This window comes from Cydia strobilella, chromosome 19, assembly GCF_947568885.1.
Source record: "Cydia strobilella chromosome 19, ilCydStro3.1, whole genome shotgun sequence".
Classification (NCBI taxonomy): Eukaryota; Metazoa; Arthropoda; class Insecta; order Lepidoptera; family Tortricidae; genus Cydia; species Cydia strobilella.
In genome coordinates, this window is record NC_086059.1 from 2718215 (window position 1) to 2741165 (window position 22951).

The 22951-nt window shown below is 36.3% G+C and overlaps 1 protein-coding gene across 1 annotated transcript in view; it reads right to left on the reverse strand.

Annotated features, from left to right (window-relative positions):
• Positions 1 to 22951, reverse strand: part of LOC134750032 (putative metabolite transport protein HI_1104) — a 397448-nt gene that overhangs the window by 367260 nt on the left and 7237 nt on the right. The window contains exons 2-3 of the mRNA XM_063685112.1: positions 5739 to 5854; positions 100 to 229 (exon numbers count right to left, since the gene is read on the reverse strand). Coding sequence (XP_063541182.1) covers positions 100 to 229; positions 5739 to 5847 — 239 coding nt within the window. The 5' untranslated portion in view covers positions 5848 to 5854. The remainder of the gene's footprint in view (positions 1 to 99; positions 230 to 5738; positions 5855 to 22951) is intronic.

Genomic DNA, 22951 nt, shown 5'->3' on the forward strand with positions numbered 1-22951 from the left:
CGTCAATCTGCTGTCGCGGGGCGAGGTAATTCGAATCGGGGCGGGGTGGTGCGTGGCCGTTCTGTATGATAATATTATTACTTATTCGCCTTTACTTACATTTCACTGGAGTTGACTTTCTCGCAGATGACGGGTAGTTGCGCGTATGTCAGATGCGAGTGTGTTGTGTTGAGCATACACGCCTTGTCGCCGTAGTGTAAGTCGTTTGCTGTCACTTTTGATGTGGTCCCTGAAGGAAAGATACTTAATTAGAAACATCCACAAGATATACCGTAAATATCTGGAAAATGTCGTTATTTTGAAATTAGGAGAGATAATAGATAAAAACCGGGACAAGTGCTAGTCAGACTCGCCCACCGAGGGTTCCGTACTTTTAGTATTTGTTGTTATAGCGGCAACAGAAATACATCATCTGGTAAAAATTCAACTGTCTAGCTATCACGGTTCATGAGATACAGCCTGGTGGCAGACAGACGGACAGGCGGACAGTGGAGTCTTAGTAATAGGGTCCAGTTTTTACCCTACGGGTACGGAACCTTAAAAAGCGTTGGTAGCCTAGCGGTAAGAGATGCGACGACGACGATACGACGCAAGTTCGTACCGACCGCATGTGCTCCGCATTTTTGCGGAATTTTCCCTTGAAAAGACTAAGAAAGAATTCCAAGTCTTTTCGGTAAATAATCATATTGAGGCCGGTTTCCGTCTCGGTTGGAAGGTCAGATGCTTACTTAAAAACTAGTGCACGCGCAATTTTATAAGGATTAGGTTGCCAAGCCAAGCGTACCCTAGGCTTACTTAATGACACGTGGCAAAAAGGAAGATACCACGACTCAGTTTAATAAATGCTATTAGGTAAATAAGTACATAACCCAATACTGAATTCTCATAAAAAACTTTGTTTTCAACTTCACGGTAGCTTAATATGTTTACATCAACAATGACAATTGACAAGATTTCAGTCGCGAGTTCCAACTTTTTGCAATCGATGTTAATGATTACCGAAATAAGTAAATCATTAAATCGGGCAAAAAGCGTAACATTTCGTATTTTTTGTTTAATTACTAGGTTCGAGGACGTTCAATGTCGAGGTTGGAACGCAAAAAGTTCCATCATGGCGTGTGCTCATGTCAGTGATCGATCGCGGCATGGAGACTATATAAAGGAGCCAAATCTCTATGTATGAAAAGTGCCCATCAAAAAACAGTAATTAGGCGGCGCCACCATACACCGAAATACTACCAAAAACAACCTACGTAATTTGGTCGGGTTATTTGTTGCCTTATATGGTTTGTTATACTCATGTCCCAGAGCCTAACTAGCGCCACCGGAGAGATTAGGAACTATTATTTACAGCTGAAAGCTTTTGCAATAGTTCTGCCATAAGAGAGTGTCGTCCTTTCTATACCGTCCATAGATCGCGGGCTTCTGTGTTGCGTTAAGCCCGGTTCACACGTTCGCAGCGTACATCAGACAAATGTGAACGCAACCATATTAAATGTATGGAACCGATATGCGTCACGACACAACACAACACGACACGACAGACAAATGTGAACCGGGCTTTATGTTATTACACGTCAAAGCCGCTTGCTGTCTGGATGGATGTGTGTTATGCTTAGATCTTTAAAACTACGCAACGGGTTTTGATGCGGTTTTTTTTTAATAGATAGAGTGATTCAAGAGGAAGGTTTATATGTATAATACATCAGCATTCCACCCGTGCGAAGCCAGGGCGGGTCGCTAGTATGATCATAGAGTAACTTATACTAGAGCGGTACTGTCATAGTAAATTTTGTAACCCCAGTAAATTCACTGCCATCTGTCGGCACACTTTAAAACTAAAAATAAATATTTATAAAAATACGATAAAATGTATTTAAATATGGATAAATGATTTTTTTATTTGCATTAATTATTTTTATATGATTTTGACCCATGTTCTTTCACTGGTATGCGTTAAAATTATAATTAACAAACGAAACAGTCAACGCCCTCTATACGAGTGTAGGGCAAAACTAGTGGCGCCATCTGATCGAGAATCAAATTTTCGTGATTTTCGAGGCACGTTTTTTCCTTAGACTGTATCCATCTATTACGGGTATATCTATCTTTGGTATGATATAATCTGTTCATGTATAATAATTATGTTACTCTATCTATGTCTCAATTTACTGTGTATGCTGTTTGGTGCATAATACTTCTGGGAGATGGAATTATATGACTTTCGTAGAGAGAAGAAAAGCTTAGGTACAGAATCTGTATTTATTTATTTATTTTGTTAGACTATTTATTTATTTTAGATTTAATTCGATAAGTTCTATTACTTCTAATGCGACTGGTGGACCGTTTTGATTAAATATTTTTGTTTTAAGGCTTGAGCTCCCATATTTTCCTAAGAACCGCGTTTTTACTTCATAAAATTGGGTTCGTGACTATTATGGTCAATGGATGGCTGTACCATTAATACCATTATGTCGAGGCAGGCCCTTAAGTAAATAAACCGGTATTAAAGTAATGAACACCTGTCATTTTTTGTTGTCAATAAAAACATCCGCCAGCCTACACAGCCTCAAAGTATACAAAAATTGCTAGATAATATATAGGTACTTGAGTAATTAACAGTCATGTTTATTAATTTTAACTTCCGAGTCTCCTACAACCAATAAATAGTTTAATCGTGCGGCGTATTTACATAAACATTAAACAATAAATAAAATAAATAAGTAAATAATATAAATACATAGAAAACATCCATAATCTATACACACAAATAAATGCCCTTATCAGGATTCAAACCCAGGACCTTTTGCTTCGTAGGCAGGGTCACTACCGAACTAGGCTAAGAGGCCGTTTTATATTGATCAGTGATCACTAATCAGTAATCACTATTGAGAGATTCTTAATCGCGATTGTTCTAAGAGACTTGTTTACTTAGTTTCAGTTTTATTAGCACTCAAGAGCGTAAAGCTGGTTAATGAATCACTTATTCAGTAGTATTAAACGAGCAATTACTTTTATTACGTTGGCTATTGTCGCAAACCTCGTAACTCCATTTCAAGGAAATTATAGTAATTGCTACCTTAGCCAACAATACCTAAAGTCGCAAACCTCCGGAGGTTAGCGACTAGCCCACGATTAGTCATCGTGTTCTTGAAATTTACAGTAGACTTACAGACTACGCTAAGTTTGCAGTGTTTGCACCAAAGATAGATATAACTCCGTCTCTATCGTCGTCGTCGTCCGTCCGTGTCGTCGTCGTCGTATCTATTGATGGATACAGTCTTAGGAAAAAATGTGCCTCGAAAATCACGAAAATTTGATTCTCGATCAGATGGCGCCACTAGTTTTGGCCTACTCTCGTATAGAGGGCGTTGATTGTTTCGTTTGTTATTTATAATTTTAACGCATACCAGTGATAGAACATGGGTCAAAATCATATAAAAATAATTAATGCAAATAAAAAAATCATTTATCCATATTTAAATACATTTTAACGTATTTTTATAAATCTTCATTTTTAGTTTTAAAGTATGTCGATAGATGGCAGTGAATTTACTGTGGTTACAAAATTTACTATGACAGTACCGCTCTATGTTATTATATCCTCATTGTTTGCACTGACTAGACGGTGACTATGTATAAGTACTACATATACTTAGCTTGTCTGTCTTTACTATTATGAATTTATTAACTCATAATGGACTTCTAACATTTCTCGGCTAACCCAGTCAGTCTTTAGTCTTTAGTCACGAGCTGTTTGTAAACAAACATGCGAGCGTGTGTGACACAACACCAACGGAAAACGACTGACGAGACGAGAGCTTTCACTTTTCACGGAAATGTACGAATTGTATGTGCTTAGAAATTAACGAAATGTGTTATGCATACTTAGGTACCTGCTTCGTGTTCTTAGAAATCGTCTGGACTTAAAACGGGCGGTGGCAATGAGGGCTACCGTTTTTGTGCTCACCAGTTGGCGCCTCTGTAGATGTAGGTCCAGATAAACAGATCTCAAAATTCTTCTATGCTTATTTTATTAAAATCAATACGTTCTATACGTATTTTAACGTCTTAATGTACACCTTTTTCAACCTGTTTATTTTTGCACTTTTTTTAAACCACTATTATTTATTGAGCTATATCTATTGTTTACCATGATTAATCAAAGATGGACAAAGATTTACCGTCCCTGTAATTTTAGTACCTATCATTTGAGTTGGGTATGGTTACAGATTTTGGAATGGGAAACATGGCTATTTAGGTAAAGTTCAATTACTTAATGTAGTAGATTCGTTATTTCGTTATTTCGTTTCGTTATTTCTAACGGTGTATTTAATTAGCAAACATTTTATGTTTAGGCGCAAAATGCGGAAAGACTCGTTCCACTTACGCTTGCTATAGGCAATTATTGAAATATATTCTGATTTTTTCAACAGTGTCATGACATGAAATAGTGTTTTAAATGCCACTTATGCCAATATAAGCCATATAAAAGCAATTAACTAAACATAAGGAAGTGTCCATTGACTTGATACGCAATTCCAAAATAATTAAACGAAGACACTGTGGGAAGTAAATTCAAATTTATACACTAAAAGGGCCACTTGCTCAATCCACTAACCCGGGGTTAACCGGATAAACCTGGAGTTACCAAGGTTACGAGTACAATTTGACACTGGGTTAACGGTTTAACCGGTTAACCCCGGGCATCCCTGGGTTACTGGGATGGTGCAAGATGGTGCAAAACATGACCGTAGGCTTAATTGGGTACTAAAAAAAAAACACACACACACACATACACACACACACACACACTGAGAGTTCAGACAAGGTCTCCGTTTCAGCTTGGGCGAAAATGCTTTCGTTTGTCCGGATGTTCTCTTGACGCTTTTCTGTTTAGCCCTATGGTTGACTGGTAGAAAATGCCTATAATGGCATTAAGTCCGCCTGTTGTACACTTTTTATGTGCAATAAAGTTTAAATAAATAAATAAATGTTCTTTGCTGCGGGTCGCATTCAACCTTCTTGTGAAATTTTGTGAGCATGTTCGGTATTTAGGTAGTTTTTAGGGTTCCGTACCCAAAGGGTAAAAACGGGATTACTAAGACTCCGCTGTCCGTCTGTCTGTCTGTCTGTCCGTCCGTCTGTCCGTCTTTATCTCATGAACCGTGATAGCTAGACAGTTGAATTTTCACAGATGATGTATTTCTGTTGCCGCTATAACAACAAATACTAAAAACAAAATAAAATAAATATTTAAGTGGGGCGTAGGGCACAGGGGCCAGTTTATCAAAAACTCGTAGCTTGTAATACAAGTGGAAGTCCCTTTTTGACTGCTTTTGTTAGAAAGGGATTGTTTTGCCGTTTTTTTGCGTAATGGTATGGAACCCTTCGTGCGCGAGTCCGACTAGCACTTGGCCGTTTTTTTAAACTGTCGTTTAATTTTTTGACAAAAATTGGCATAAAGGACTTAAGTGCCAGTAGGATCTTTGGCACTTAAGATCATTGCGAGTTCGCTGTGATAATGACTCAACGAACTAATTTTATTTTTATTTTTTTTAAGCTTATGAAGTATTATTGCGAAGTCTTGCGCACAGAGCTACTATAGTTTTTAAGTTGGTTATATTCCATGAATTCCTTTGGACTAATTATATCCTGACAAGATTTTATTTGGCCTTCACCATGTTGTAGATTTCTAATTTACTTAAAGGCGCAAGGCCCAGAGTTTGTTGACTCACCAATAAGGTAATGTCCGAGCTCTCCGAGTATGTAGCCTACGGACACCAAACCCAGCACGTACCACTTGTAGAACGGACGCAACTTCGCCCAAATACCGCCGTGAAACATTTTCAATCTGGAACAACAGGAAATTAAGTTAGCAAAATATTAATTAAATCCATGTACTGAGCAGATCATCAGACTCTTAAAGAAATAATATTTCAAAAGGAAAACTCGGCCTCGGGCGAGCTTTGAAATCGCGGCTCTTATATTTCCTTTCATTATAAAAATAAGTAAAAATATACTTTTACTTATATTGTTAGGACATTTTTACAGTTCTATGTGGGCGTCATACTTAATTATTTACCAGTTTCTTTTATCCTATTTAGGCCACGCATACAGCCTCTTTTTTTTTTTTTGTCAGAGGTGGAGGTAATCCTCATTGGATACTGCTGGCCCGGTAAAGTCCGTTTAGAGTGTTTAGACTGTAGTACGTATATTTCTTTACCTTTATACTAAATACCTGAATAATAGGGGGGTGCCTTTTCTCTGCAGCTGTATTACAAGCTTTCATCGCTGACTGTACTTTTCTTTCCACAGGCAACTAATACTTATCGAGACAGTTCTAAAACCCCAAACACAGTTAGGTTACGTTGTTTTGTCACATAGTTCCTATCAGGGACCGGCTCGCTATCCCTTATCGGGGTTTTATAAGGGTATTGCATAAGGCTTAACTCATCATACCCTTTGCCAGACGAAACCCTTTGTTTTGCTTTTAAAAACCCTTATATAAAGCTACCACATTTGAGTAATCGGTAGCCCAAATACCCTTACAAAACCCTGATCATCCGCTCACCAACACCTTGCATATTGCTTATAAGGGTTAGCCTTATAAAGGGCTTCCCTTTTAGCATATAAGCGTGCTAATTTAAGTCGTCTACCTTGTTCATAATGCACACATTACTTCGAATCCGAGCGATCGTCGGCGGCGACGGCGGCGTTCTTTGACTAGGCACGTATTTTCTTTCCTTTTTATACACTACCGTAGATATATACTAATCCTGTCTCTTTCACGCAAAGGGAAACCTTTATAAAAAGCGCTTAAAGATAAGGGTAACCCTTATTAAGAGCTAGCCTTATTTTTGGTTAGCTTTTCGGTAAGGGTTAGTCAAAGGTAAGGGTATGAATGGGCTTGCAGTTCAAAAGGGAAAGTCTTTCAATGTGTTAGCCGTGTTTAAGTGTCGCCCATTGAAAGGGTTTTATCGCGAAAAGGGTTGTCCGGTCCCTGGTTCCTATGGCCACCTCCTGTCTCCATCATCAGATCAGCTCGATGGTACCATAATATTGCATTGTCACCCGATTTAGTATGCAAATTTTCAGCTCCATCGGAATCCGGGAAGTGGCTAAAATTTAACTTGCAAGATTTGACCCGTACAAACATATTTACATACATACGAGTACATAATTACTTACTTACATAAATAGGTACAGTCAAGGGCATAAATATATATACAGTCCCAAAGTTTCAAAAATATGTGTACGCTCTTACACCTTAGACAATAAAGTCGTGTTCAAATATTTTTGCCTTCGACTGTACATTGCAAGTTAAATAAAAGCTTGTTAAAAAGTAAACTCCATTATAATTTACTCACTAATACCTCATGTCACGGCTAATTCACACGCTCCATTCAACTTGGTGACATGTATGATCGATGAATCATGCAGATATCGAGCTGGATAGTGTAAAAAGCCTCTTAGAATCACGTTGCGTGCAAGAAGTTGACTGACGATATTGATTGCCTATTGTTATTTCGCTATAGAACCCGCTTGACCAGTCGAGATTTGCATCGCATCGTTTTTAATATAAAATGCACTTTGACCAACTTAGCTGACGTGATCAATGGTGCTATTTGGTAAGCGATTTTAACCGATTTGACCGCCAAGATCTCAACTGACGCGTGCGGGTACATCCCCAGTATCAACCTTTGTGCATTACGACATGGTTCACGGTGACGCGCCACATAGCTGCACATTCAAATAGGTCCAGCTGATATACCTACACTTCACAAGCTCCTATAGTCATATCATTAGATTCCATCAGTGTATCTAAAATAGAGTATACACTTAGGGAATGACGTTGACGAATAAACTTAGTGTGACCACTGCTTAACAGAAATGTTTTACCTTCGACTTAATCTTTAACATTATGATTCGGTAACTAAATTGTAAATAGACAAAATAATTGCATAGTATTTTTGCATTAATTAATATAAATTATATGAACCCGTTTGTTCTGTTCAAGTCGGTGTCCGAATAAAGTTAGCTTAGACACAGTCTAGGAGTAAATTTGAATGTTATGTGAATTGGATACTTAGTCACAAAACAAGGCCTGTTAGTTACATAAAAAGCTACTTAACTAGACTTGAAGTTCGCCTTGCTCACATGTAATTAAGAGCCATTTTATTATTTACTAACCATGTCACGAACATAGTTGTAAAAATGTCAACTTGGTAGTCATATTTACATAAGAACTATGTTAGTTGTTTCTGGAGCCCGATTCTAATTTTAATATTTATTACGGTTTTGATCTTACTTTGAAAGAAAGAAAAGAAAAGAAATACATTCACGTCACACTTATTTACATACAAGAGGATACAAAAGTAAGGGATGAAAAAACGGAAACGAGTAGGAAACCAGTTAGGCGATCATGGTTTGCATTTCAGTCGCGTAGCATTTGAATAGTCTCGTGAGACAAGGGCCTTACAGGTTGTTAAATTTGAATCGGAATCCTGATCGCATATAAATGTAACGAATTTTATGCTTAGACTTTGTAAAGAAGCGTAACAAAGATAGATATAACTCCGTAATAGATGGATACAGTCTAAGGAAAAAACGTGCCTCAAAAATCAAGAAAATTTTACTCTCGATCAGAGGGCGCTACTAGCTTTGGCCTACTGTCGTATAGATGTCGTTGACGGTTTCGTTTGTTATTTAACAATTTTTACGCATATCAGTGAAAGAACATGGGTCAAAATCATAAAAATAATTAATGCAAATAAAAAAAAATCATTTATCCATATTTAAATACATTTTATCGTATTTTTATAAATCTTCATTTTTAGTTTTAAAGTGTGTCGATAGATGGCAGTGAATTTACTGTGGTTACAAAATTTACTATGACAGTACCGCTCTAGTATAAGTTACTCTATGAGCGTAATAAGTGTTTTTTTAATTGTTCCGTGGCTCAGTGTTCGCAAAGATTACTAAGTTAATTAGCTATTAACTGGCAATTAGTGTTTTAATAAAGATTAACAAGTTGAGTTGTAAATGAGCTAGGTACCTATAATTATACAGTAGTCTGTGCTATAATATAATTGTCGTAATTTGGTATTTTCAAGTTTATTAAAAAATCAAGTAAAATAGATAGAAAATAAGCAAGTAAACAGAATAAATTGGATACTAAAAATATATGAAAATGATAAGATCAAATAAAAATCTCAAATCATCAAGTTGGAAAAGTACTCGGGAATTTCAGGAAAATTTCAATCGAAACAAAGGAAACTCATTTGAGGAATAGAAAATTTCGATGCCTATACAAAAATATGAGAAGTGGAAATATGGTTTTCCATGTGGAAATTTCGCAATTTTGGAAACTTTGAAATGAAATGAAATGAAATGTATTTATTTGTCAGAATATGGTTCTGACATCAGTTCAGTAACGTACGATATACCTTAGTCAAATAAATTGGACACTAAAAATGTATGAAAATGATAAGATTGTATTTACAATACAAGACCATACATTTAAAAGTCATCCAGTTGTGTAAAGTTTCCAAAAAGTTGGAAGTTTTCGGAAATTTCAGGAAAAATTTAAAGTAAACAAAGGAAACATTACTTTTAGAAATGGAAATTTTAGGTTTCGGGACGGCACATCAGGACCGTACCACCGTATACCTTCTTACGGCCCAATTCAAACAATGCTTATAAAATGTCACAGCTATGCGATACAGATCTCTGTCACTGAAAATATGACATTTTGCTTGAAGAAATGTTACTTTTGACAATGAAGTATTTAAGCGTTGTTTGAATTTGGTTGTTGCCTGTCAGTGCCTTAACTTTCAGGACAATAAAGAATTCAAATAAAAAAAATAGGCAATCCATAACAACAGCACAATTCCACCAACATCAGTGACCCAAATGTGAAGCTACAATGACATAATTAAAAGCATTTGTCGTTGCGTGTCGCTATTGTGTTGTCACGTTGTATATTAGAGGACACAGGTCCGATTCACAAGTCGCTACGCTTGTTTTTAGGGTTCCGTAACCAAAGGGTAAAAACGGGACCCTATTACTAAGACGCTGTCTGTCTGTCTGTCCGTCTGTCACCAGGCTGTATCTCACGAACCGTGATAGCTAGACAGTTAAAATTTTCACAGATGATGTATTTCTGTTGCCGCTATAACAAAAAATACTAAAAACAAAATAAAATAAATATTTTAGTGGGGCGTAGGGCACAGGGGCCTGTTTATCAAAAGCTCGTAGCTTGTAATACAAGTGGAAGTCCCTTTTTACACGACTGCCCAAAAAAGGAGTGTATTGTTTTTGACTGCTTTTGTTAGAAAGGGACTTCCACTTGTAATACAAGCTACAAGCTTTTGATAAACGGGCCCCAGGTGGCCTAGCCAAGGTCACAATGACAATCGCTTGCGCTTCGCTATCGAATCGCTTTGTGTCTCTCTATCACTCTTATGAGGTCTTGGTGGCTCAGTTGGCAGAGCGCTGGAGTATCGATCCAGAGGCCGTGAGTTCAAGTCTCACCCAAGTAATTTTTCCACTTTTATCTTTTAAATATAAAAGTGGAAAAATTACTTGGGTGAGACTTGTACTTTCGACGATGTCAAATAATATCAATAAGTGGCGATTTGGCCGTGAAGTGCTTCCGGATGAGTATATCATATAGGTATATCTTGGGCAATAACCATTGAAAAAAACCCTTCAGTTCCTGAAATTAAAGTAAAAATACCGGCCAAGTGCAAGTCAGACCCGCGCACCGAGGGTTCCGTACTTTTTAGTATTTGTTGTTATAGCGGCAACAGAAATACATCATCTGTGAAAATTTCAACTGTCTATATAGCTATCACGCGGTTCATGAGATACAGCCTGGTGACAGACAGACAGACGGACAGCGGAGTTTTAGTAATAGGATCCCGTTTTTAACCTTTGGGTACGGAACCCTAAAAAAGCATCAAGTCGATAATACGGTAAGAAATTGAATGCTTTTCCTGATATTTGTTGGTGCAGGTTTGAACAAACCGCTATTTGTCTCTCTATCGCACTAATATGTAAGAGTGATAGAGAGACGGAAAGCGTTTCGTTGTCGTAGCGCAAACGATTGCGCACGAAATCGTCGTAGGCGCATATATCGACCTTAAGAGTACCCAGCAAGCTCGACCGAATTTCACCCATTGTACAAACGGAGTTTCGTTCTCATTTTAAAACTACGTGTCGGATTGTAATGAAACTTTGCACATACAATGACATGAGGTATATCTAGTCCTATAATTGGGGCATTTTCTATGAAAAGGGACCTTATTGTCAATGGCGCTTACGCCGCACAGCGCCGCGCGGCATTGTATTTATATCGGAGCATTGTTAAAAATGGCGTAAGCGACATCGACAATAAGGTCCCTTTTTATAGAAAATGCCACAATTAGTCTATATAGCTCCAGTTTATAAAATAGAGAAAAAACAAGTTTTGTATGAAAAACTGAAATTCGCTGTATTTATTTTTACTATGGTATCTGAAGCTACATAAACTTATTACAGGACAGGTTTCAGAGCAATCTATAGCTAGTTGTTTTAAAATAAGAGCGTAACTACATTTGTATGGAGAACCGAGTATATGCTGGGGACTCTTAAGAATTTGTTTGTCTTATAACAGTAAGGTTACTCCTTGAACTTGCGATGTCGCGGCTGAGCTCTCACGGCCCTGCTATGATTACACTATAAATATCACTTCCTACTTCTGAATTTCATGGTTTTTATTGTAATTGATGTCGTGACTTGGCAACGCAATAATTATTGCTTTGTAGATAATTAATGGCATTTGATTTGTTGACAGGATATGCAAATGAATGTGGAGCTTATGGTGTGTTAAAGGTAGAGGCGAATCGGATAAGATAAACAATCCGTTTGTATTTGAAATATTGCATCGATATGACCCAGGTAGCAAAGTGACGTCAGAGACGTACAAGTGACGTCATTTATAGATCATAATGACATAACGGACGTCATAATGACGTATAAATGCTACCTGGGGAGCGAACTAAAATTGAACAGTTTGTAACGACGGGAGCACCCACACTTTAATATACCCTAATAATTTGTAATAGCGAAAAAATAATAATGAGCACAGACTAACCTTCTTAAACCAAAACCAACTGCACTCTCTGAAACACAAAACAAATACTGACGGAACACAAAACATAACCTATAATATAAAAGACACTCGTCCTCGCTCGAACTTCAACTTTTTTGTCATCTTTATAATTTCTATATTATTTTTTATATGAATATGTAAATGGATTGTCTGAAGTTATTCTCTGTGACGGTTACGGCTTGGTTTAACTGGGGTATGAAAAAAGGCAAAAAGTGGTGAACGCTCTGTTCTGGTGGTTTACTCTATGATTGTTGTTGGAGCGTGTAATTGGCTTGATTAAATGCCTATTATTGGAACGAGTCAGTGCTAGGTACTGTCTGGAATATAATATCGCATAATCCTTGAAAAAATCTGGCGTTTTTTATATGTTATTTAGGAAGACTTAGAGTTATCATAACATAGTCAACAAAGTCGCTTTCCTCTGTCTGTCTAACCCTATGCATGCTTAGATCTCTGACCCTATGTATGCTTAGATCTTTAAAACTACGCAACGGATTTTGATGCGGTTTTTACTAGGAACCTATTATTGGAACGAGTCAGTGCTAGGTACTGTCTGGAATATAATATCGCATATTAATCCTTGAAAAAATCTGGCGTTTTTTATATGTCTTATTTAGGAAGACTCTTAGAGTTATCATAACATAGTCAACAAAGTCGCTTTCCTCTGTCTGTCTAACCCTATGCATGCTTAGATCTCTGACCCTATGTATGCTTAGATCTTTAAAACTACGCAACGGATTTTGATGCGGTTTTTACTAGATAGAATGATTCAAGAGGAAGGTTTATATGTATATCATCAGCATTGCACCCGTGCGAAGCCAGGGCAGTTCGCTAGTTTGAAATAAAGATGAATTTTTAAAACATAATGAGCCATTTTCATTGTTCTTGAGTGTATTAACGCAGCAAGCCGTATGAAACAGGTCAGACCGCCGACCGCAGGTACGTGGGTTCACCAAGGTTGACGATCACATTATACAGCTATGTGGCATCTGACGTTGCTGACATACATGTATCCTTATGAGCGTCACTCACCTCAATGAATATTATTTTTTTTTTTTTTTTTTTTTATACCACGTCGGTGGCAATCAAGCATACGGCCCGCCTGATGGTAAGCAGTTACCGTAGCCTATGGACGCCTGCAACACCAGAGATATTACACGCGCGTTGCCGACCCTTTAAAAACCTGTACACTCCTTTTTTGAAGAACCCCATACTGTAGCCCCTCGGGAAAACCTCGGCAGGGAGCTCATTCCACAGCCGAAGCGTACGCGGGAGGAAATTCCTCTTAAACCGCACAGTACGCGACCATTTAGGTGCTAGGTGCTATTCTGAGTAGTTCAAAAATAGCAAGTGCGAGGAAGAATGAAATGTAAAGAGATTCATAGGAATTAGTGCGGCACCTTAGCTCGATTTAGTATGCAGGTCCTTACCTCCATACTAAATCGACCATTCCCATCCGACAGAAATCACGAAAATTGGCATGGAAGCTTTTAGGTGTATAAGAATAAATTGAAGTAGAAACACGCCGCGAAGTTATTGTTTCCCTCCCTTCCCCCCACTTTCATATCCCTATTTTAGTTGTTATAAATTTACATGAAAACTGAAAGCTATAATAAAAATGCCTAGAAGTATATTCTTTATAAAATTCTGTACAATACTTATTGTCTTTGGAAGTGTATTGTTAAAACTTATAGTTTTGAAATTGTGCTTAATTTTTCCTTATAATATTTGCGATTGTGAAAGTTTGCATAAAAAAACACGACAAATTTGTACTAATTGTGTAATTAAACTGCCAAATTCAGTGTGTTTTTTTAAACATTTTTAATATTTGACCTTGGCCATTGTATAAAAATCGTCACCGCCACGCGCTACAGGTTATTATTTTTTCACAAAAAAATGGACGAGTGTCTACTTCGAATCGAAGTGATAGTTTTAAGAATAAGAAATAAATGGGCTAAATCGTCCAATTTTTTATTTAGTGCAAATTGCCGCACTGTGATTGTAGAGACCATAATTGTCATATATTTTCATTTTTTGTGCAAAAATCAGTTTTTTTTTGTATGAAAAGTTATAACAATAATTTCAAAAATGAATTCCTCGTTCTTAAATTATACGAAAATGCCACGCGGCATCCCCTGAGACAAAAGAGCATAGAAAAACTCACTCACTGCACTTACTTGCCCCACTAGTCGTCGGACGCAAATATCATAAGGATAAATTAAGCATAATTTGAAAACTGTAAATCGTAACAATATATTTCTCAAGGCAATATTGTAGATAATTTTATGAAGATTATAATTCTCAAAATTTTTATTGTAGCTTTTACAGTTTTCATGAAAATTTATAAGAACTAAAAATGGGGATATAAAAGTGGGGGGAGGGAGGTAAACAATAATTTCTCGGCGTGTTTCTACTTCAATTTATTCTTATAAACCTACAAGCTATACGCATGCCAGGTGTCGTGCTTTCTGTCGGATGGGACCATAGCTGAGGCTAAGCTAAGAAGCCGCACTAAATGGGAAATCGGACTATAATGAAAATAAATTATTTAACATAAGAGTCACACGAGGCCGCCGGAAAAAGCCGCTTTCATACAATCGAAGTTACGCTCACATTAAAAAAAACGTCTATGTCTGGTATTAATATTTGTTGCAAAAAATTGTAATAGGTACAAAATAAAGCGAGAAGTTTTGTATAACTTTCTAGAGCTCAAAAAGAAAAAGGAAATCTAAATAAATTATCTTCCAATTGTTTGGGGTTTGGTTTTGACATTGGTACTATGGTACCAATTTGACTGGTTTCAGACATTTTGACAGGCTGTCTAATTAGCTGAGTCACCTCAACGCACGGCCGCTGCGACCTTGACACGGTTATTTGATGATAGCCCAGAATGCAAAGATGATATAACTAGCATTGTTGGCGATAATTGGTTGTACGCGGTGCTACGAGTTTCGTTCGTTGTTGTACGCAAAATCATGAAAGGAATTTAATTGATTAATGTTGAGTAATATACAGGATGATTAATCCAAATGGGTCAGTATGGAGAAGTCAGAAACTATGAGAGATAGCGAAATCTGTTCTTAGGAACCATGGCGTCGATTTTAGATTTAATAATAATGACATTCAAACTTTTTTTTTAACTCTCATACATAACCGGGAATCAAACCTGGTCAATATTCTTTATGTAATCACGTGTAGTATTTGTTTGTATAATTGATTCTGAAATTTGAATAAAAAATTAGAAAAAATTGAATGCCAGCATTATCTTCCTCTCGTTGTCCCACATTTTGCCTTGGCTCATGGGAGCCTGGGGTCCGCTTGGCAACCAATCCCAAGAATTGACGTGGGCACTAGTTTCTACGAAAGCGACTGCCATCTGACCTTCCAACTCAGAGGGGAACTTAACCTTTTTTTTTCTTCCTATCATCTAATCTTTCGATTCCAATATTATAGTCACTACGACGCTCGAGTAACTACACATTTAGCATCGCCGGCTCCCCAGCTATAGGGATGTACATATCTGTACTTATTGTTATCATAAGCTAATCCTCTGTCGAAGTCGTGTCGTGGCAACATCATGTCATGCGACCGGCTATCGCGCGATCTTGTCACGATATATTATGTCATGAGGCGGTGGGCGAGGACTAACTTGATTATACGATAAGTCATGTATGGCTAGTGCGAGCTTTATTACTGACATTAAAATTATGTGCGTGTTATCCGTCTAGTTATTAAAAATACATGAATGCAAATGTCTGTATATATATATATATATATATATATATATATATATATATATATATACATATATATACTGGGTGACCTTAGCCAGTGGACAAACCCTGAAATCCCACGTAAGGTTACTTCTCAGGAATGCTTTAACGTTAATATTTTTTAAATTAGAACCAAAGATAATTTTCAAACAAAAATTAATTCCAATGATCGACAACAAAAAGAAACATACTGTATCATTGGCAGTGTTTTTGACAATTTGTTCGAAAATGTGCGGCAATGATGACATTTGTCAAAAGTCAGAATCGTATTATTTAATGTCATAAGTATGGATGGTATAGAAAGGATGCCAATCTCTTATGGCAGAATCGTTGCAAAAGTGACCGCTTTCAGCTTTAAATAATAGTTCCTAACCTCTCCGGTGGCGCTAGTTAGGCTCTGGGACATGAGTATAACATGAACCATATAAGGCAACAAATAACCCGACCAAATTACGTAGGTTGTTTTTGGTAGTACTTCGGTGTATGGTGGCGCCGCCTAATTACTGTTTTTTGATGGACACTTTTCATACATAGAGATTTGGCTCCTTTATATAGTCTCCATGGTCATAAGTAAAAAAGATAATCAATAAGGTCGAAAAAGGTTTTATACTATTTATTACCTCAGGAGCTATTAACACATACAGGCTGCTCCAAAGTAAAAAATCGTAATTTGTTAATTTCTTCGTAACCGCTACACCGGTTGTTATGATACTTTGTATACTGAATCTAAATACCCTAATGCATATGCACATTTCGGCTTTGTCGAATGGCTAAGGACACCCTGTATGTCTTACGATTAAAATAATTAAAGTATATTAATAGGAATGTGAACTTTTTGTTAAAGAGGCCCGGAATTGAAATTTTCACTTTTCGCAGATCCGAATGATGTAATTTACATTACTCGTAAAAAATCAACTCGATTTAAAGTGAAAATTAGTACTGACGATCACTGAGCTAAGATGTGGAATAACGAATGGATAAACTGACAGGCAGACAGACGGACATAGCGAAATTATAAGGATTTCTAGTTGACTACAAAGTCCTAAAAACATAATTCGCTGAATAAATGTTGAAGATAAACAATATAAACATACCGAAATATGAAACTATTACACATAATTGCTAAAAAAATCAGATTTTTATATTTGCCATTACATGGCCCGCCTCATTGCCATTTATCATCACGACATAATACCATCCACTAGTTTCTTTCTTTTTGTCGTATGACAGTCAATATAATCATGTCCCTGTCAATCAATAAGTGTCTAAACTAAACGTCAATTAACTTGAAACAAAAGACATTATTTCCTATTCAAACTCGATTTAATATCGAACCGAGGTCGTTATATATAGTGCTGCTGGGAAACATTACGATGGCTTACACTAGCGGAAGGTATCGTAAACTTCCTCAACATTTCCAACAGCTATTTGTGGGTCATTTACGGAAAAAAGTACACCAAAATTTGGTATTTTTTGGATAGCTGTACAGTCGCCATCAGATATATCGGAGCAGCCAAGGTGCTCACAAATATCTGAACACGCCTATATTGTCATGGCGCTAGGTGCGTGTTCAGATATTTTTGAGTCTCTCGGCCGCTCCGATATATAGTCATATATCTGATGGCGACTGTACTCCTAGTGTAAATTTCATTCGATAGCGTAATTTGACGTACGCGTTTGCGTTAAGTGTCATTTTGTATGGGCTTTTGAGTTTCTAAATCATCCCGCTTAGGGCGGTGTTCTAAATCCCATACCTACTAAAATAGACATAACAAACGCGAACGCTCGTCACGCTATTTAATGAAATTTACACTAGAGGGGTTCAAGTGTCCCAAATTTAACCACACATTTCTCGTAGCGTCCATTTTGTTATCCATAGAAAATAATGAAGAAATGGGACTATTTTTTTTCTTGTATCGAAAGGAGGGTCGAAAGAGACGGCGACTTTGAATAAAAATAACATAATTTTTCTACTGATATTCCTAAAAAAATATAGGCTTGTTCAAACAAAGTACTTACCATGGCCCAAATCAAAGTTTTTCAATGTGACAATAGGGTATTTGACAAATTTTTATTAATGGCATCAGTCGATCAGGTTTGTTTTGAGGATCAAATGTCTATATGCGACCTGGTCTGTAAAGCAATACAAAAGTCACGAATGATGGTCTGGCACCCGCACTTTACTGACGAAACGCTTCTAAGAAAAGGCAATACATCGTGACGTCAGCATGTAACGTCGCTATTGCTTAGAAGCCGTTTCGATGTATGGAAAACAAAGATAGATATAACTCCGTAATAGATGGATACAGTCTAAGGAAAAAACGTGCCTCAAAAATCAAGAAAATTTGATTCTCGTTCAGAGGGCGCTACTAGCTTTGGCCTACAGTCGTATAGATGGCGTTGACGGTTTCGTTTGTTATTTAACAATTTTAACGCATATCAGTGAAAGAACATGGGTCAAAATCATAAAAATAATTAATGCAAATAAAAAAAATATTTAAATACATTCTATCGTATGTGTGTCGACAGATGGCAGTGAATTTACTGGGGTTACAAAATTTACTATGACAGTACCGCTCTAGTATAAGTTACTCTATGATGGAAAACAAGGAAATTGCGATTTTGTCGGTGAAATATTGCGTTTATGTTTATTGTTGCTCTACAATATTTTTTAAAATAATATGTAAGGAGTCGAATGGTACCATTATTTTTTTCCTATTTTGAAGTTAAAAAAAATTGAATCTGAGGTCTTATATTTTTTAATTATTTCCATATATTTTTTTAGTTTCCAATTTATTGTTATAAATTGCCCATTTTTAGCCCAGATTTAGTTATAAAATTCAACATGTGTCAACAACCCTATGCAATACCTACACCGTTTGTGCGAATGCTGGCTAGGTGTGAAGGCGAACAACGGACAGACAGACAAATTATCGTTTAGCTTTGATTCATGAGGTCAACATTGTGTGTTGGCATTAGCGATTTGCAACACTAGGACCTTAGGTAAGCGTCACATCACACAGTCAATGATATAATTAATCTATCTATCTAGGACCGCGATTATGTAAGCTGGTTAATAATTAAGTACAAATCAGATTGATCCGCATTTTTTCTTGTTTTTTAAAGTTCACTACATAAAATAATTGCTGGACCAGTTTTATATTAGGGAATCAATAAATCCAGTTTGTGATACTTTTATTTACTAGCTCCAAAAATATTAAACAGCCTTCCGAAACATTTACAAGATTTATACCTAACCAATCCAGAATCAACTAAAGATATAAACAAAACCGGACAAATGCGAGTCGGACTCGCGCACCGAGGGTTCCGTACTTTTTAGTATTTGTTGTTATAGCGGCAACAGAAATACATCATCTGTGAAAATTTCAGCTGTCTAGCTATCACAGTTCATGTGATACAGCTTGGTGACAGACAGACGGACAGTGGAGTCTTAGTAATACGGTCCCGTTTTTACCCTTTGGGTACGGAACCCTAAAAAATATTTGTTATCATGTAGTAATAATGAGTTGTCCCCAAATATTTATTTATTTATATTTAATAATGGATACAACACACCATTCAGCTCATGTATGGTGCGCCTGAGTTTATGCCCTAAAATTTTATTTATTACTTAGGCAATAGGTAGAGCAATAATAATGCGGAACCCTGTAATTCAAGTTTAGTTCGTAATCTGTACTTCTAAGATAAACGATCGATTATAATATAAACTATTTGCCTGGTCACCTAGGTGCATGACTGATAATTATCCGTATTTCCTACTACCTACAAAGTATTGTCAGTAATTATTCTGATTTATAAGCAGCCTTCGTTTTGCATTTGAAATAACATAACTACAAGGTATCGCATAAATAAATAAATGAACGCATAAAATAGGTACAGTCGAAGGCAAAAATAACGATCCAGACAAATGGCTCAAAAATATGTGAACACGACTTTATTGTCTAAGGTGTAAGAGCGTACACATATTTTTGAAACTTTGGGAATGTGTATATTTATGTCCTTGACTGTAAATTCATTTATTTAAAGTAGCATAGATTTGACTAGCCTCACTCGCCTTACTTTGCAGCCTTATTTATATTTTGAGTAAATTAAGCAAATGCCATTTGTATGGATATTTTTATGATATTTCTACTGAGAATCACGGAGAAGAAAAGTACATATATCAAGTTTTTACTTACATTCCGTTATAATTTTTCATAGCCTTTGTATGATGGTAACTGAATATATTGCAGCTGGAACGACAAATATAATATTTATAATATAATAAACGTCAATTTATGAATTTCTATTGTAGGTTTAAAGGTCCCTTTTTATAATTCTTCGTAAATAACTCGTAAACGGCGGCCCGTAGCAAAAAAATGTTCTTTTACATACATAATCTGCGTAAAATTGTCTACAAAAAAGATTTAGATCTAGAACTTCGAAGAAGGTAATTTAGAAGCACTAACCCCCCCGCTCCCGCCCCGCCACTCCCGGATTGCATAACATAGTTTTGTTTAAATTAAGATTTTGAATTAATATTTTACACTATTTTAATTTTCAAAATTTCAGAATTATCCAGGACATGCTTAAATATTATAATCTTGACATAACTACTTTATATAATTTCATTTTTAAATGTTTTATTTGTACCTAAGATATAATGTGAATGCTGAATTTTTGAATTTTATAATAATTTAATATTGTTTTTGTTATGGTCTGTGTTAATTTAATTCATTTGACTTAGTGTGTGTTGTTTTAATGAATTTTTGATTAATTATTATTTATCTATTTTTAATGATATTTGTAATTAAGTTATGTATATACTGTGGACTACTTGTCTGAAATAAATGATACAATACAATACAATAAATACATGTTACATTGTAAACTTCACCATTGTTATATCCAATTAAAAAGGTTAGGTTCATCTATTATTCATACTGTCGTATATAGCTTTTAAGATATTTTTATTGTACGTTTTGTGATTCTCTAATTTTGTGTTTTATTATTGTGTAACTTTCTATGTCTTTTAATCATTGTGTGTTTATGTTTTATTTTTATATTTCGTGCATAGTTATAAGAATCAATGTCCCACAATAAATATTACCTATTCCCTAACTTTGTAAAATAGCGTAAGCTGATTGGCCAATAAATGGATACTGACTCTGCACAACACACCCACGTGACACAGTGGGCGGGGCGCGGTCGCGCTCTCATATAAATATGACTGCCCAACCTAGCCTCGTCAACACCTCTACACTTAACATCTTATTAACCCTAAAATAAGTGTTCTTACTAACCCTCACACTAACCCGGTAACATGGTGGTGGTATTTCTGAGGTAATTGGCAGCGGTAGCTTCACTTCGGCCAGCGCGTTCCAGTCTTCGGCGTACGAGCTTCAAGAAAAACAGTCTACGCTCAACACATACAGTTCACTAAATAACACAATAATTTGCATAAACCTCTGTACATGCCTAATCACGGAACAAGCTATAAAATAAACATGGCTAAATGCACATATATCAATCTTTATTGACCGTAGGTCGATTCTGTTCAAAAATTTTGATTTGGTTTAAAAACAAATTATACGAACTTGACTCATCAGCATCAGTCTGACGGTGGCAATTTTGGTTGGACGTAAACAGGTGCGAGGGCAAATGAAATACAACATATTTGTTAATAAATTTAAACAACTACTAATAAATAAAGCCTACTACTTAATAGCCGATTTTTTAGAAGAAAAAAAACATCTTAGCTCAAAATGCATCCTCCATCGATCCACTACTCTCATAATCTGTATATTATTATTATAGATATAATTAGTTGCCATTGTCTTATGTTATTTTACATTTAATTCTATTCTTTGTTACTGTTATGTCGCAATATTTACTAAAAAAAACTACGCCGCCTCAAGTTTGTATCAATAAGATGAAAACTATATCAAATTGTTAACAGAATCGGCCTCCATTATTTATAGGGTCAGTATTGTCAAAAACCTACCGGTTTAGTTGCCACGTGTTCAGAATGGTATTGATATAATTCTGACTCATAAACCGCGTGATTTATAAGCCGTATAAATTTACTTACCAACTTGATAGTTTGTAAGTTTCATACTCGAGAAACTGTGTCACTTCGACTTAAAAACTGAGCCCTCTCAATGTGTTTAAAGCTGGCTACTTATGTCCAATTTTGCTTAGTGAGAGAATGAGACGCAATACACATTGGACAAATAAATTGGAAGTGGTGGTGGAATGTCATCCTTAGGGATGAATTTTAAAAGTAGGTACTTCCTTAAATTTCTTAGTACATAACTCTAATACAGGGTCTCCAGCGGCGTGTTGCGAATTGATTATTAGGAGCCGGCTCAAGGGCTACGGCCGCGGACTTTTGCTATGCTCAGCTCACCTAACTAGTCCAAACAAAGTTACGAAGTCAAAAATTGTGTTCTAAGTATAACTTTTTTTGAGCATTCATTTCCTGGCGTATAGTTAATAATTCAAATAAAAAAAATATAACATACCATATCAGGTTTCGGCTTAGCACAAAAAAAGAAACATAATCAAGTACGGTTTTTTATTAAATTAACATGTTATATGCCGGTGTTGATAGACCGGTCTAGCCTAGTGGGTAGTAAAGGGTCAGGGCCATTGACTTCATAGGCAGGGGCCTATGACGCCCATTCATGGGTTCGAATACCGGTAAGGGCATTTATTTGTCTGATGCGCACAAATATTTGTTTCTGAGTCTATGTATGTGTATGTATGTGTGTGTATGTATTTTCTATGTATTTAAGTATGTATATATCTTTTACGTATATATTTATATAATATATCGTTGTCTGAGTACCTACAACACAAGCATTCGAGGGAAGCCAGTACTGTCAAACGTAAAACTGGTTTAATTTAGCAGACATTCAGACGTACATACCTACTCTATGAGTAACCACAGTTGAAATACCGTATCTACAAGCCTTCTTGAACTTACTGTTGGAATCAAACTATGAAAACGGATTACAAT